Source organism: Papaver somniferum, chromosome 8 (assembly GCF_003573695.1).
Source record: "Papaver somniferum cultivar HN1 chromosome 8, ASM357369v1, whole genome shotgun sequence".
In the NCBI taxonomy this organism is placed as follows: Eukaryota; Viridiplantae; Streptophyta; class Magnoliopsida; order Ranunculales; family Papaveraceae; genus Papaver; species Papaver somniferum.
Window position 1 is genome coordinate 56259789 of NC_039365.1, and position 16453 is coordinate 56276241.

Sequence of the window (16453 nt, forward strand, 5' to 3'; positions counted from 1 at the left end):
AGGGCTCGATGAACCTGAAAAATGTTATAGAAAGTTGATTCTCCACCAACCAAAAACCCCAAAATACATGGAAATGATGAACCTTGTTGGGAAATTATGTAACAAACCTGAACCGAGCTCCACTGAACCTGAAAAATGAAAAATGACATAGAAGGTAAACATGATAACCAAAGGGTAAATAGGTAAAATTTGGAAAAGTAAACTAGTGTTAACTAACTTGGATGGAAAACTTAAATGTGAGAGATACTTTTGAAAAGTTTTAAAAAGCTGGGGTAATTCCAATTTCCATCTTGTATATTTCAAACGGGGCACTTTATCAAGTTTCCCATTTTAATATGCAGATCCAGAAATCCTCAAATTTTAGGAAAACTCCATTTGGACTCGGAAAGTAGAAAAAGACAACGAAAACCCCAGCAGCCCAATACCAACTTGAACTGAAAAGATCTTTCGGATGAAACCCATTATCCCTTCTCTTTTGAGGGATTGCTCAGCGTACATAAATAACAAAATTGACATGAAACGTTTATTATCAATGCAACAACATCTAACATACATGCCCTCTGGCTATCCACATAGTATTAATTTTCAGGAGATATATTGTGTACTCAAGTCATGTTTTCTTCATTTCCCTTTTCTCCTTCTGTCCCAGCCCCTGTCTCTCTCTCTTCCTTTGTCCTTGTCAGGATCATCCCTTTCTCTACTTCCACTCTCACGCTCCCTCACCCTTTCAGTCTCTAGCTCGTGACCTCTTTCTCTAACACGGTGCCTATCCCGATCCCTGTCCAGATCAGTCTCTCTATCCCTGTCTCTAGCGGATAAAGACTTGCGCTGAGGACTCCTACTTGGGCTTTGACTGCGATGTCGTTTCCTTGAAGATTCACGGGAATCACCTTGCCTATCTTTTCTTTCCAAGGTAATCTCTGCAAAATTCAAGTTTTTTAATAAAAATTTATCCATACGGAATTAGAACGAATTAGTCTAACAAAAATTAGGCGAATCTTCAGTATGGTGTAGCAGCAATGCCACGGAATAAATCCATGACGAAAAAACCTCCAGAGAGCCAAAGATAACTAGTCAAAGAGACTGTTTGAATACTCCATCTCTGTGTATTAGTATGACAACCAGATCTTGCCTAGCTTCGTTGTCGGCTCCAATTATTTAGGAGCAGAAATTATTTTATGTTTGAAGCCTCCAATGTCTATGACTTGAAGCAGCAGAGATGCATTTCAGTTCAGTACGCATTTTAGTGTTTATACTTACGAGGAGAATGCCTGGTGTTTCCAGTGACATCTGCATCAGAACCCAATAGTCCAAAATCAGAAATTAATCTTCGCCTGTGACTAGCCACTTTTTTCTCAATTTCCCCAGGACTCCGGATCCCTTGCTCTTCAATCGACTCACGGTATTCCATAACAGCTACCTCAAGACGCCTTAACTTTTGCCTGTTTATGCAAAGAAAAATTTTATTAGGACCTGCAACTAACGATGTAGATGGTGACTTCAGATACCTGACAATAGAAGTTAAGTTACAACCTTTGCTCTTCATTAATGACACTGTCAAGGTGGGACAAAGTGCTTAAATCAGTTGAAACTTCTACATCATTAACTTTGCTGGGACCATCACCGGCATTTTCACTTCCAGAAGATGAATAGCTTAACCCCAGATCCCGAGTTTTGCCTTCATTGTCACTTCCATCCTCTTCTCGAGCCCATTTAGAATCCGGCAGAACAGGTTCAGCCTTTCCCTTCTTTGTAAAAGCAATTAATTCCGGTTGTGGAATAGCAAGAGCTGAGGACAACAGTATAGAACCTTTTCTTTGTGACTGAACAGAATCCTCCTCGTATTGATTCCATCCTGACGAACTCACTCGTTCCGTACCAAAATTGGTTTCTATATGACCACCATTATCCCCACTCCAACTGCTGCCGTCCTTAGAATATTTAACTGCTTTTGTAGGGACTTGTCCATATTTCATATCATCCTCTCGATCATAACCCCGTAGTTTTTCTGCCTCTTCAAGACTAAGTAATCTTGCAACCATAATCTCCCGACCACCAACAAGTGATAATCCATTATGTCTGCAGCGTCTTTCCAGCTCAGGCAAAGGAAGATTTAGTAATTCCTGTGTCGCTGCCCCCTTCCCCATTGCCAATGCCGCATCCTGGTTGAGCTTATCCCCTTCGGACATATCCTCGGACTTCTGTTTTTCAGCTTCTTCAGCATTCCCAGATATAGAATGAAAAAGCGTAACTCCAGAGTTCCCAGATCTAAGGAAAGTCGCCCGCAGTCCATTCACATAAGCATCGGAAAATAGAAACCAATCTGCCCATACCTGAAGAACCTTCAGAACTCTCTCCTGCCAGAATTACATTATAAGATCACGAGAGAGAGATCATAAAAGAGAGAGGGAGGAAGTCTACGATTAAATTCCCACTTACAGCTTACCTTGAGAGCCTCTGCAGTCATCCTTCCGGATACACCACGGTACAAGTCATTAAAGCTTTCCATGATGTCAGGTAAGGTTGCTTCAAATTTTGTACGATATGCAGAAGCATTTTTTACAGGAGCGCTACTGTTATGAAGGATATCAGAGACAAGCATGAGCCTTGCAACTTTAGTAGGTATGTGGGTTTCTTTCAGCGTCAAAGATTCAGTAAGAACCTCGACAACCTGAAAACACAACAAATTCATGAATGCCGTTAACATAATTTATTTGAAATCGAAAGGTAAAACACTGGGAAAGTTGATGTTAACTTATTTCTCTTTTTGATTATCTGTCTCAGATTGTATACCACCATGAAAATCAAAGTAGAAAAGCTTCAGAAAGTAAATTACTGAAGAGGCAGTAGAACTAGAAAATGAACTTTTTTATCCAACTAAAATATATCTACAACTTGCATTAAAAATTGGGGCTGAACGTAACTAATCCCCATAAAATTTGAGTGTATCGGAGGTAGATGACTACAGGCAATGTGACCAACACTAAGGAATTATATCCTTTTGCCAACAGATGGATTACGGGGAGCATTATTGATTATTGTGCAAGGATAATACTGCTTTATTCTTGAAGAGTAAGGATAAAGTTTTCTTGCAAGAGAAAAATATAACTAGCAATGTATTACCTCCCCAGCTGCATCCGCATTATCTAGAGCAAAACCCATGGCTTCTTTTATCTGGCCTCTCTCCAAAGTTAAAGCACGAAGCATATCCTCAAACTCATCCCTCTGTGGATCGGTTAATGTTCTCTCCAGTTCCACACGCTATAGAATGGCAAAAGAAAGAGCTCATACACATGAAAGACGATAACCGGAATTCACAATACCAAGTATTACAAGGCAATATTTTTTTCAACTAGTAGGGAAAAATGGTCAAATCATGAAAGGTTCAAAAATAAGCTGAAACTGTGTAAAATTAGAACCCACACAGCTTTTTCAAGAAAAAACAAAACTGGATTACAACCCATAAACATTCTACTGTAAAAGAAAGATGCTCAGAGTAACAACATCAGTACAAGACTTACTCTGCTTCTTCCTGCAGCGAATGTAGTACCGGCTTCTTTCTCATGCTCAGGGCTCTTGACTGCAGGCAGAGGTGGAGATATCCATCTGAATGGAAATACAAGTATCATCAAATTATTCAGATTCTGCTCTCGTGCACAACTCAATTAGCAAGTATTGACTAATGATTTACCTCCCACTCCCAGTTATCATAATGAAAGGCTCTGTTCGCCACCTTTGAAGAGTATCACCCTACATAATTGCACAAGATCAGAGAACATGTTCTACCCAATGTTTTGTCACTTACATGATAACATAGATACCCAATTCAGTTAGATATAAAGACGTACCTGAGCAAAAGAGTACAGTCTCCAAACGTAGTATGTGTGCTCCTTTGACCCAAGCTCAAACAAGAATTTAAACAGAGGATTACCACGACCTCTCTCCATTATAGCTTGTTCAAATGAGCATCCTCCATCAAGAACATACAACGCCATAGTATCAATCACATGGCGAAGGTGATCATCCTCAGGAGGGACAACCGTTATATCAGGTACATTAGGGGTGAGAACCTGAACACCAAAAATTCTTATTCTGTAGTTTTGATGAAAACACATCAACGGTACAAAAAATAAGACAACAGTAATAGTGAAAGTAATGGTGGTAACATATGTAACAATGATACGAGTACTTGCGTATATGTCGGACGCTGGTACATGATCTCTGACATGATGAGCTAAGAAAAGAAAAAACATGGACAGGGATGTCCACATACTTATTTTGCTATAAGTCTATGACAACTTGTTTTATCGGATCTCAAACTCTTGTATATACATGCAAGGCATGTACCGTTTTTTTTTTCCATTAAGTCGCAAGATATTAACTATATGCTCCATTCAAGACCAAGCACACACAGGACACATATATACACGTCATCTGACGTTATTTTGTACATTTACCCACAACAATGTCAGCAGGAGTCTGACATGGAATCTGTGCTCTGGTGTGGCGAAAATCTAGAAAGTGAAGCTCTCTTGTCAGGCAGATATGAACAAAGATTAGGTTTATTATGATGAACATCTAACATGTCGATCCGTGTACCTACCATTAAAATAGCAAGAAAATAAAAGAACAGGATGTAGTCATCATCCTGAAAATGTTCAAAAGTTTGTAGAATACAAGGTAACACGGTGATGCTCAGGAAGTTACTTGACAAAAACAGGGTTCTAAATTATTTAGTTGACTTACCAACTCAGAGCTCTGATTTGTAACAGAAGTTACTGGTGGACCATCAGGGCCAGACAAGATTACAGTAGCACCCTGTCAGTTGCCAGAAACAGTTTTAGATTGATTCACTTAAAGAATTATGAATGTAACATACAAGTTAAAAATGTAAAAGAGAAGATCTCAGATAAAAAACAGGCATTCCCTTGGATATCTACGCAATATAAACACGCACACATATATGCGCCTAGTGAGCAATGGAAGGCTATGACTTTCAAAAAATAATTCATCTAAGACGAACCTCCTTACTCCTTATGGCCATGTGCCCAGGTGGAGGAGCTGGTAACGCTTGCCCTGGAAGGGAGACAGACTTACCCCATCCAATCTTCAATTCATACTCATAAACAACAACTCCTGCCCATAAAAGAAGTGAGAAGGTAATCAGTAATCCTACTATATCTGAGTCTCAACACAGCGATGCAAAGACACAACAAGTTCATTAAGAGCCAACACGAAGACAAGAATAAGCATCCATATATGTAGAAAAGACTTTTACAACCTCAAATTATACAATACAGAAACATGAAGCATACATAAGCTACTCCCTCCGTCCCACCAAAGACGACCTAGTTCAAGTTTGCACAATTCTTAAGGCAAGGAGGGAGGGATATTTTTACAGTTATATCTTTATGCATAACAAAATAGTAAAATTTATAAATGAAATATCTCTCAAATTATGCCACGGATATTTGTAACTTTTATATCGTTGGAAAGCATTTTAAAACACCTACGTAACGATTATAAATATGACTATCAAATTATACATATTTCTTATAGTAAGATTTAATAACAATAATCCACTAAAGGGTAATTTTAGAAATATGGCCTTGTTTATTTGTAAGGGTCAACTTTTGGAGGGACACAAAATTAAAATGGATAGGTCATCTTTGGTGGGACGGAGGGAGTTTTATATAATAACCAGTTTACAGTTACAAATACTCGTTGTATGAATTAAAGTACTATAGAGTGCCAACGCATAACGTACCCTCTCCAATATGTCGAGATTAAGCCTCAAAGACCTCAATTAATACAAAAACATAATAAGAAAAGGGAACATATACTCAGCATGACTGAGAGAATATCAGCATGCATACAGTGATTATATGAGAAACATAAATATGCAAGTAAATACTCAACAGCGGATAACTGGGCTAGTCTGCATGCAAAATATAGAAAGGTTCAAACCTTGCATTTCATCCTTAGCAGCTTGTCCATCAGCTCTATTCATAAAAGCTACGAAACCACAATTTCTTTGTCGCTTGCGTTCATCGTCCGTCCTAGGCCACATTATCTTTACACTAGCAATGGGACCAAATCTTCCAAAAGTCCTCAGGAGAAAATTTTCATCCACCTGTAGTTTTTGGGACAAAGAAACGGGATAATATCATTAAATGCCAGCCTTCAAAATCGGGAGAAAATAAAGTTGTATTTAGAGACGTGACTCACCTGCGGTGAAAGATTTCCAACATATAGATTTGTAGTTTGTGGATCCCCATCATCAAATGATCCAGGAAGCCTCCCGCTAAGATCAATATCATCGGGTAGCTCGTCAAATCGGCTAAGTGGCTGGAGACACAATATGCATCAAATCAGTAAACTACTTTCTGTAAATAAGAGAGAGACATGATGATATTTAGACACCACTGCATAAAAGAGAACAATAGAAACTTCTCCCAATTATAATTATTGTGCACAGTAAAGAACTTATGCTATACTTAGTAACTAAGCATTTGGAGGAAAACAGTCGAGACTAGTATATTTAGTTTAACTGATAATATCATATTCAGTCCTACAATGCACAGACACCATTCAGATGTCACAGTTCTTACAGCAGAGTTCTCAATCTGGCGTCCATCACGTGATTGACCACGCTCTTGGTTCCTTTTCTCCCTTAACTCTTGCTCAAGTTTCAGCTCTTCCATAAAATGATCGATGTTCCTAGACTTTCCCTTCTCTTTCTCCTTTGGTTTCTCCTCTTCCTACAAATTTGATGCAGAGCTATTAGCGGTAGATATGTACTAAAGTATCAATAACCAATTGTTGGCGGAAATGGAGAATCACAAACACCAGTGGCAGTATCAAACAGAATTACCTTTCTCTCAGGTTCTTTTGCTCTGGTCGGAGGTGGTAAGAAAGAAGGAACGTACCTGTAGAAACATAGCTATGGCTGAATTTTCACTTTACCAAATGCTTCTTTTGAAAAGAATAATTAAATACTATTATGGTGATTAATGAAAGACCACAAAGCAACAGACTTCTGAAATAACTTCTGAAACAAAAGCAAACAATTTTCTTATGGCATAAGATCACGCAACATACAGCAAAACTGTGGGAGTAGCACAGGAAAAACATAAGAGCATATTCTCCTAAACGGGTCCCCGTTGCACACCTGACTTTATATTACCTGACTATGACATTAGGGCATGCACACTTCCCTTCCCTAATAATAGCAATAGCTTGGGTTTGTGACCAATTGAAATGGAAGACGGGTCAGATGATACCTCATCAGATGGTTGTATACGAAAGACGGTAGGTTATAGAAAAGAATGAAAAAAATTTAGCTGAAAGTAGTGAACTCTAAAACCTATTTTCTGGATCAGCTCTAATCAATCTTTGGAACATAGGAGTGGTGCCAAGATTTTTATATAAACACTAATCAGCACAAACAACAGTGTCTGAGACATAAAAAACCTCCCAAAGAGAAATTATATCGATACCGAAACATTTATTACAGCACCTGTCTATGTGATGCAAGTAATTTGCAAGCGAATACACTTCGACAAGCATCAAGCAAGACAAGTTAACATACTTCGCACAATCGCGGACACTATAGTGCATACATTGACAGGGAGATATGTGATTGCAAATGTTTCCCCTAAGTTAATGGGACAAATAGGGAGTAAAACATGTTCCAGCTTGATAACCCACAGTATAGAAAATTAGAAGTTAGAACTAAAATTTCAAGCAAAACATCAATGACAAATACAAATTCAAACCCAAGTCAATGCAATTAGACGCGTATTCGTGTTGTCATAGCCTTATAATATGTTAGCAAAAGTTTTTGTAGGCTGGAAAGCAATTTCCTTGAGTAAAAGCAGTAGGATTCAAAATTTTATAACAATTCAAACAATGCCAGAAAAGAAGGGAAATAGATATGCTATCTACTGTCGTGCTTTTCCAAAGACCAGTTGATTATGATCTCAATTGGTGGATTCAGCAGACATAGGCCAGTAGTTGCAAACTGCAGGGAATGCCCACAAGTGCTTTTCCAAAGACCAGTTGATGATTTCAATTGGTGGATTCAGCAGATATAGGCCAGTAGTTGCAAACTGCAGGGAATGCCCACAAACTTGTAAAACATAGTAAGCGGAGCAAGACAACAACACCATTTAGCAGACCCTAAACCATAATTTAAGAAGGCCATGACAATCTCATAAATGTGCAGCAGCATGTACCTTACAAACAACAGACATCTGGTGCCAAAGGGAAATTTTAGCAACTCTACATAACTGTAGAAACAACACAATCAATTGTATCCCTGAGACAGAGAACGGCTAACCTATGCAACAAAGGCGTAAATGCGTGTGCGTTCATCCATTCAACTCATGAAAAGTGGGTCACATTTTTTTTAAGGTTTATATGCTCTTAAGTTTAGTGCGAGCGAGTAATCTTCTTGTAAGTGCAAGACAGAAACGCCCAAAGGACATTTGTAAAGAAATATATTCTTGTAGAACCTAAGGAATTTGCATGTTTCATCTAATATTCCAGAATCCTCCTCAGCCTTAAGTAGCGTATACTAGACATGCCAAGATGCATTGCAGCATTCCAGTATGTGGAATATAGGCAACACCATGACTCTTATCTTCAGAATTAAAGTACATTCATTTACCTACTACCCTTCTTTGGAACAGATGCCCCATCTCTGGAAGTTCCTCCTGCCATCGTTGAATGAATAAAAGGCCCACCTTTTTATTAATGTGCTCTCAGAATAAAAAGCCACCCATATATCGAGGACGTAAAACAAACCAAATAAAATTGAATTACAGAAGGGAAGAGGCATATGGAAGTGAGTATGATTTTGACCTTCAGAATCATTCTTCAGTTTATCATTGGGATTAATCGTTCCTCCTCTAACAAAGGTCTTCGATCCAGGAGTGCTATCACTCTGAAATGACTCCAAGAACTCAGCATACAGTCGTGCAGTTTCATCCTCTGCTCTCTGAAAATCCAAAAAAGCTGTCAACATACAACGCCAAAGCAGCTCACAAAACCAAGATAAGTAACGGAAATAGTTGTTACCTTTTTCTTTGCTTCTTCTTCCTCTCTATGCTTCTGAAAAGGAGTTTTCTTCCGCGTAACAGAGAATGAATTCATCTTCTTATGACATGCTTAAACACACAACACGCACAATCCATCAGACAAACAAAAATATGAAACATATTACGATCCCTTACACACTATTAGGTAAAAAAACGTATCCCAATCCAGAACCCTAGTTAGAAAATAAGGCACAAATTCTTTTGATCAGACAGTAAGACTAACAAATAGCTGGTGATTCTACGGATATAAAAGTAATAGGAAAAAACAATTTTTAAAGTGCACAAAATTAGGGTTGTAGTGATGAACTAAAAGTCATAGACCAATACAATACTGCTGACCGTAACACATTATTAGGTGCGAAACAAAAAAAAAACAAGAACTAATCAACCTTTCAACTATTAACATTTATCATAAGGTTTCTAAATTTTGAGCTGTAAATTATCTATTTTTGTATGAATTCGTGAAGTAAAACGTACCGGTATGTGCAGATTTGAATGAAGAAAAGAAAAAATTTGGATGGAATCAAAGTAAAAGACTGATTTTTTAAGGGTTCAAGAAGCTGCGGAGAGAATGATCAGAAGAGGTTTTCGGAAGGGGAGTTTTTTGTGGGAAAATGGCAGCGAAAAACTCAGAGAGCAGAGAGAAAATTGTAGTGAGGAGGTTGTTCTTAGGTATATTGGTTGGCTGTGATTATTATGCCGAGTATACTAGACATAATTTTGGTTAAGCGCTGCTTAGATAGTTAGGGAGCTATCCGCAAATAAGTTTTGGTTATGGGGTTTGTCTTAACGCAGTTCACTTTTGAGTACTTTTGACAAGAACGAGTTTCACACAGGATTCGTACACACGTGTTATATGCAGTGATGCGACTGCGCCAACGATTTAACGTGTTCTTCGGAGCTTCGTTTTACTAGTGAAAAGCAGCACACGAGTACAATTATTGATGTTGGATTTTTGGCAAATGTCATATTCGTAAAAATCATACCGAAAATCATGTATCTTTGACCATGTTAGAATGCATAAGAGTTATGTCTTCGCTTTTCGTAAAAAATAAAAACGAATTGCAGTTCCATGACCTCGATACATGTCGGCAATATCAGAGCTTCTTGTTTAAGAGTTCTCGATATTCCATGTATCTTATACTGAGCAATTCAGTATCCTTTTAATATGTGCAATGCATTTGAAAGATGTCTGGTGCTGAATTTTTCCAGAATAATATATGATGTTGATCACATCATATCTAAATGCCCCTAGATATATTGCATGCTAGTATAGAGCAACTAATTAATTAATTCTAGTGCAACATTCACTGTGAATCTCTAGAAAATAATTAATTAATTCTAGTGCGGCATTCACCGGTGAATCCCTAGAAAATTACACTAGTTAAACCCTAATATTTACTTACGCCGATTCATGGCTTTTCCCGACTGAATTCCATGAAATAATAATGGATATTTACCTTTCGGGCATTTGGGACACCTCCGAGTAAGCCCTGAGCAAGAGGCACAAGTGTATTTAGTAATAATGCTCAAAGGAACATCCAAAAACATGGAAGAACTAGGATTGGAAGTTTGATCAAAGAAGAAAAAGGAGGGGAGATAAAAAATAAATAAAAAAATAAAGTAGGAACGGTGAGTGGTGGGCTCCGCACGGCTAGCCGACCGCCCGTGCCACCGGTTCTAGCCGTCCCTCCCCTCTTTTCCTTTATTTTATTAATTACTAGTTTCTCACCCGTGCAATGCACAGGTCCGTTTCTTATAAAACATTAATAAATTTGTAGATTCATATCTTAAAATTAATTTCATAAAAAACTATTAAAACATTAAAAATTAGACTTATGATCCTAGAAAACAATCAATAAACTAACAAAACACCAATGTTGATTGATGAGAATCAGAAGTGAAGGAAGGAGATGTGGAGATAAGAAGAAGAACCATCATATTAGAGAGATTAGCAGTTCTATTACATAGGTTACAATATATACATATAAATGGATAACCCATGGACCGCACATCCATGGGCCGTAGGCCCTGTAACACTCCCCCTTGTGCGGTTCAATAACAAAACTTTATACATAGTGCTTCACATATAGTGCTTTGAATGTATTTCTTCAAATGACGTCCTCTCCTTGATGGTTTGTGCCGAAATCAATTGCCTCATTAAAACTTTGACAAGTAAAAACCCAGTGGGATAAAACCTTGGTATAGCACTTCACATGTAGTATTTCACATGTTGTCTCGTATTTTACATGTAGTTCATCACACGCAATATGATATTCACGGATCGATGAGTCTAAGTTAATTGTCTTGTTAAAACTTCGCCAGGGAAACCCAAATGGACAAAACCTAAATTAAAGAAAAAGAGTACAATATTAAGCAAACTTAGAACATAGTTGGACTCAAATATGTTGCCTCATTAAAACCTTGACAAGGAAAACCCAGTGGGATAAAACCTTGACGAAGGGAAAAGAGTACAACGTGACAGATGCAAGTAAAGGTGATCTGTTGCAGATGATCACTTTATTCCGTTGAAGTTGACTAGTTGCTTCACAACTCCTAAGGCAGGAAATCCTTGTGGGAAAGACAATAGCCTTAGTTGGGAAATTACTTCCCGGTGTTTGTTGTTGTCTCGTTAAAAACCTTGCCGAGCAACAAAACCCTGTGGGAAAAAGTAACCTCGGTGAAGGAAAAGAGTTCAACACACCATTAGGTGCTCCCCCTGATGTCAGTCAATTTTCATTAGTCTAATGCAGTCAAAAGGAGTTTATCACACTTTACTTTGGTGACTTGGATGTTTATAGAGCCATGTTGTTGATTCTGGAAGTTACGTTGCTTAACGGACTATCGTGTTTCATTTCTTTGATTCAGATATTTTTAATAATATAAACGCGATCTTTATGTCTTCAATGTTCAACATACTTGATGCTTTTAGTATTGTCTCGTTAAAAACCTTGTCGAGTAACAAAATCCTTTGGGGAAAACTAAACTTGATCGAAGGGAAAAAGAGTACAACACAGCTTCAATTTCGAAGTAAATTATGTCGACATCATATCCTTGGATCCTCCCCCTAATTACTTTCAGAGTTGTTCCAGACTGTTCCTTTAGTCATGTACTTTTCAAAATTGAATATTGGTAATGACCTAGAAAGTAGTCTACCGTATCTCCCCCTGATTACTTTCGTTGGAGAAGAGATTATTGTTCCTTTATAATCAACAACCTTTGGATTGCATTTTCGCTAGCATTCCTTTTTATGTTTTTGCATGGATAAAACAAATTTATGTCAATGGTTACTTTTAAGCACATGATTACATTCACTATACTTTCCAATGACGTTGCGTTGGCGCTGAGCTATATCTAGCTAACAAGTTCATTGAGGATGTAACATTTGGTCGAGTACATTATGTTAAGTACAATAATGCGTCTATTATACTTATATAAGGAAAGTTCATCTCCCGACCCAATTTCTTCATCCTCCTTTAGACGAATTGGTCATTTATGTACATTTGAAACTCGACTAATCATGGGAGTGCTAGAAGCATGCACGTCCTTGTTAAATTTCCTGAAAATGGACATATGCAAACTGGTGGAATAATATACCACAAGTTCGGTCTTCTAGTTTAGAACATAGATAAGATCGAGATTTCCCATGATTTTCATCTCAAATTCAGATTTTTAAATAACTTGTAAGATCTCTTATTCCATTAAGAGTACTTATCATGTCCATACCGTCGACATAGGATAGTTATAATTCTGAATCAGGACTTATTTAATACGCATGGCACAAAACCTTACTTGTTTATCCCTTCCCAATCAAATAGTCACTTTGACGGGTATACCACATCCGCCTGATTGTTTAAATCAATAAGTGAGTGTTCCAGTGTAACTGCAAACACACTTCATGGTTTAGAGTCATTCGACTTGGGAAACAAAAGGCCATCATGCACTTTTGCAAATATCTTTGAGTCTAAATCTCCAGAGATATAACCACATCTACTATGTTTCAAGTTCTTTTGAAACTACCAAGCAAACTAATTAACTGAATATTATGATGTTCAAAAGAGTAAGCGATCCAGGGGTTGTGAGAAACCTCGCGCCACAAGGTGATTTTTTATACTTTAAGACCTCATTCTTCTCACTGCACTTTGTGACAAATAACCACATATGTCCCACAGGATCTACACTAGGTTCGTCAGTACTACCACACCAAATACCCGTAAATTTGTCAAAGAACTAAGTTCTACCCGGATTGCGTAGGCCAAATATGCTATTTATTTGAAATTAATCAAAATAAAGCATGGTTCGATCTCATTGTGCTCTACTTCTGGAGCAACTATTTATAGATTATATCATTATTGTGCACGCATAATCTTTACATTGACTCATATGCATTCTCATAATCCGTCGGGATTTTATTGTTCTCTAGAATCATTTAAAATTTCAGAGCGTCCTCCAGTTTGATTCATGGACATATTCAGAGACAATCTTATGAGATGATTTCTGATGATATAAATAAGTTGTGCCTTACTCACCTACTTCCTTTCTAGGTGAGGATTGATCGAACCAATTGGTCTCTCCAACTTCCTTTATGGAGCCACGGCCTCAAACACACTTCCACTGAGTGTAGTTGCAATGGTGTATATCCTGTATTGTGAATTTGTAACTTTGCAGGTAGGTTTGCAGCTATGTGATCTCATCACTTTAGCAACATCAGTGTATATTCTGAAAATCGAATATTCTTTATCACTTCACATTTACATTTGTGGAGTACAAGAATCAATATGAGACACAGTGGGAAAACACCACGATAATTCATGTCGTTCCCTTGGAAAATACTTTTTCTTATCTCCCCCTAACGACGGGAAGACTGTCTCCTTAAAGTGAAAACCCGCAAATATAGCGGTAAGAGATCTCCTGCCAAAAGTTTTAAAATGCGGATAATTGTTGGGAACTCATTTCCAACAAAACTACTTAACAGTTTTGAAGACCCGTCATAGTACGATGTGGAGTCGTAATAGCACATATATAGTGCAACTAAAAATGCATAAGAATACGAATTTCAGGCTTAAATCCAGTTACCAACTGGTACGTAGAAAAGGTTGACTAATATTGGGTTCTAAAAACGAATTAAGTAAGATGCGTGTAATATTGCATATTCCCAAAGCAATGAAATATAGGTTGGTATGCATAACCTATTCCTTAGGCATCATCTGTAACCTTTGATGGTAGCCTCCACGAGACCATTGGGTATAAGATGCTCTATATTGATCCTATTAAACATGCAATATTCATCAAGTCTTTTTGATGTAAATTCTCTAGCATTAATAAGGGTGGTGAGCCTTTGCACTTTGTATTGTGTTATATGTTCTAGGAGTTTTTAAACCCAAATTTCTTGGGAACTATTACTAGTCCAAATGTCAAAACATTCACCAGAGCCGTAAGTCACTTTAATGGTCCGCATTCTGCATGAATATTTTTCTAAATTTCACCTTTTTATCTTTATAATATGGATTGTTTACCATTTGCATCTTAGGATGGTCTCGATCCTGTTTTACTGAAGACTTTGTAAAATGAGTGATATGTTCTATTACTTAAAAGCATAATGGGAGGGAGGAGGGGGTTGTGCATCTGGTACTTTAGAAAACACTTATTGAGAGACATGTCGTTACTTCGCATTCTGTCAATCTTTTTCCTGTTGTCTCGTCCACTAAAACAAAGTGATGTACATATGAGTCATTTCAAAACGAAATATCATGTCACAACCAAAGTGCCTTTATGGTTATGCCAAAGTATGTATGAGTCAATTTCCAACATTTCATCGTCGGAGTCAATATGGATTCAATAATCCAAATTAATACTATAGTGATTTACATTTCACTAAATTGACTCATTAGTCTCTCTAAAGTATGTTTCCTTTCAAATACATTAGTTACTATAAAAGATGCAATCAATTACATTACCATCACAGTCAGGTTCCACATGATATCCATTTGCATGGGTTTCTTTGGAAATTTAACAAGGTGTGATTATCTCTCGGTACATGTAGAGATTTTGTGACGTCTTTGTTCTATCTTGAAAACAAATTTTTGAGCAGCGTTGTGCTCGATGATCCAATCCTCGTAGTCACATTATAAGGAAATAGTTCAACAACTAGTTTAAATTCCTTAAGCTAGTGGAATAAAAACAATTATGAGTTAGACATTTGGGTCTTGAGAGTTTTAATAAGTGGTGTGGCCTTATTACGTAATAAAAGTGGGATTCAACTCAAGTACTTTAGAGTGAATATATATTACGTTTCACCCAATATATATCAAGTGCTTTAGAGAATTTATGTCTCGTGTTTTCATTCCATAGGTGCAAATATTGGATCTAGTTCAACTGAATAAGATAGTCAATTGGCCTGGCAAAGTTCTTTTTGCCATTAAAGTTGATGTGAAAATTTGTTGCTACTATGATATACACGTTACATTGTATATATCAACACCTATGACCAGGTGCATTTCCAACTCTTTCATTTATGATGGGAGATAGAATTACATCTTAGCTTCATCCCATATTCAGCCGATACTTGTACTTTGGTGACATTACTACTGGGAAAATATACATCTTTGTCTCATGATATATATGTCCCTTTTCACATGCTTTATATGAGTCATTACGTCTAACCCTTATTACTTCGGAGTTCTTTCCATTTTCAATTTTGCTACATTTAGCTTAATTTGAGAAATTTATTTATCTCAATAGGCCAAGAGAATCTCACTGCACATGTCAACCAATTACTTTAGGTTGAATAGACTACTAAAGATAGTTCTCTTGTTGTCATATTTCAACATATACTGGTTCGTTAGTATCATGGAAATTTTCTGACTCATACCATCTTTTGTGAGTTCTTCCACAAAATTCGGAATACATATGATTTTATTTGCAACGTATCTTTTGAAATACCGACTCTTAATAGTCGAGCCAGTGGATTGCATCCCACGGAACATTTCAAATTTGGGAAGAAAATATAAAGCACACAATAATGGTGCTCAAGTACTTCTAAACCCCAAATAAATACATTGGAATTGAGTTGGTACAACCAATTAAACAAAAGACACCATTCAACTATAGCCAATATCATATTCAAGAGAATAAAATAACACTGAAACCAAAACTCTTAATGATCGAGATAAACAATCATAGTTTAAGTTGACCGTTTATATGATATGGACTTATCTCAATAAAAAAAATAAAAATAAAAAGTAAAGTAGGCATATTCTAAAAAAAAAAAAGCCTAGCAAGTGTTCATTCAATGTAAAAACCCGCGTTATGGTTACTTACCTCATATTTTGGTTCCCACTGTATATAGAGAC

The 16453-nt window shown here is 37.1% G+C and overlaps 1 protein-coding gene across 1 annotated transcript; it reads right to left on the minus strand.

Annotated features, from left to right (window-relative positions):
• Positions 1 to 426: 426 nt before the first annotated feature.
• On the minus strand, positions 427 to 9799 carry LOC113301211 (protein RRC1-like). The gene is made up of 18 exons (XM_026549953.1): positions 9579 to 9799; positions 9082 to 9170; positions 8866 to 9001; positions 8672 to 8717; positions 6875 to 6929; positions 6612 to 6761; positions 6229 to 6348; positions 5968 to 6133; positions 5024 to 5136; positions 4747 to 4818; positions 3849 to 4070; positions 3692 to 3750; positions 3522 to 3606; positions 3124 to 3261; positions 2447 to 2671; positions 1534 to 2357; positions 1261 to 1442; positions 427 to 920 (listed from the first exon to the last, which is right to left on the minus strand). The coding sequence occupies exons 2-18, from the start codon at positions 9154 to 9156 to the stop codon at positions 622 to 624; spliced, it is 2967 nt and encodes a 988-aa protein (XP_026405738.1). The 5' UTR covers positions 9157 to 9170; positions 9579 to 9799; the 3' UTR covers positions 427 to 621.
• Between the last annotated feature and the right edge of the window lie 6654 nt (positions 9800 to 16453).